This window comes from Arachis ipaensis, chromosome B04 (assembly GCF_000816755.2).
Source record: "Arachis ipaensis cultivar K30076 chromosome B04, Araip1.1, whole genome shotgun sequence".
Lineage (NCBI taxonomy): Eukaryota > Viridiplantae > Streptophyta > Magnoliopsida > Fabales > Fabaceae > Arachis > Arachis ipaensis.
This window is the reverse complement of record NC_029788.2, coordinates 11,060,845-11,061,577: the sequence shown is the minus strand read 5'-3', so window position 1 is coordinate 11,061,577 and position 733 is coordinate 11,060,845. Positions and strand designations below refer to the sequence as shown.

Genomic DNA, 733 nt, shown 5'->3' with positions numbered 1-733 from the left:
TATGTTCGAATAATTGTAAATGTATCAAAATTAAATTCATAAAAAAGTAATTGAATTTATCAAAAATAAAGATATGGGTATGCTTACGTTTACATAAATTTGTGTGACCTCAAGATTGAATGATGCAAGGTAAGGCTTGTGATTTTTGCACTCTATCTCGAAAAATTTGTGAGCATAGCAATTGGAGTCGTTCATCCCAAAAGGGTAAGCGATGTCAACGTTCCCACATGTGGAAACACAACCAGGTTTTGCTATGGTTGGGTCTTTTGCACATGCCAATAACAATGGATATATGGATATTATCATCAAAATGATGATATGAGAATAGTAGTGAAATGCAGATTGAAGAATCATGGCTTGTGGTAATATGTGTGCATCTATATTATCTATCTTAATAGAAACTAGCCGGATACATGTGTAAGCTCCGAATTATATAACCTTTGGCACCATGACCTAGCTTGCTTAAGTTTCCGCGTTGATAAGTCAACTAAGCTTATATATTTTAAAATATATAGTTTACCACTTCAATCGATTAAAGCGGTTTGAAATCAAACTCCTCTTATTTTATGTTGCCTGAGATTTGGACTAATTCGAATTGAATGGCTTGACCAAATTGACTACGTCATGGTACCAAAAAACACAATAACAAGGTGGGTTATGTTGTGGCGGGTCCCGAAACATATTAATATGAAATTCCTGTACCTGTACACCAAACTTCTGGTTAGGCGATGAC

General features: G+C 34.8%; 1 protein-coding gene across 1 annotated transcript in view; it reads right to left on the bottom strand.

The window, feature by feature from the left end:
- Positions 1-382, bottom strand: part of LOC107636042 (wall-associated receptor kinase-like 10) — a 4,166-nt gene extending 3,784 nt beyond the window's left edge. Inside the window, exon 1 of the mRNA XM_016339576.2 lies at positions 88-382. Coding sequence (XP_016195062.1) covers positions 88-354 — 267 coding nt within the window. The 5' untranslated portion in view covers positions 355-382. The remainder of the gene's footprint in view (positions 1-87) is intronic.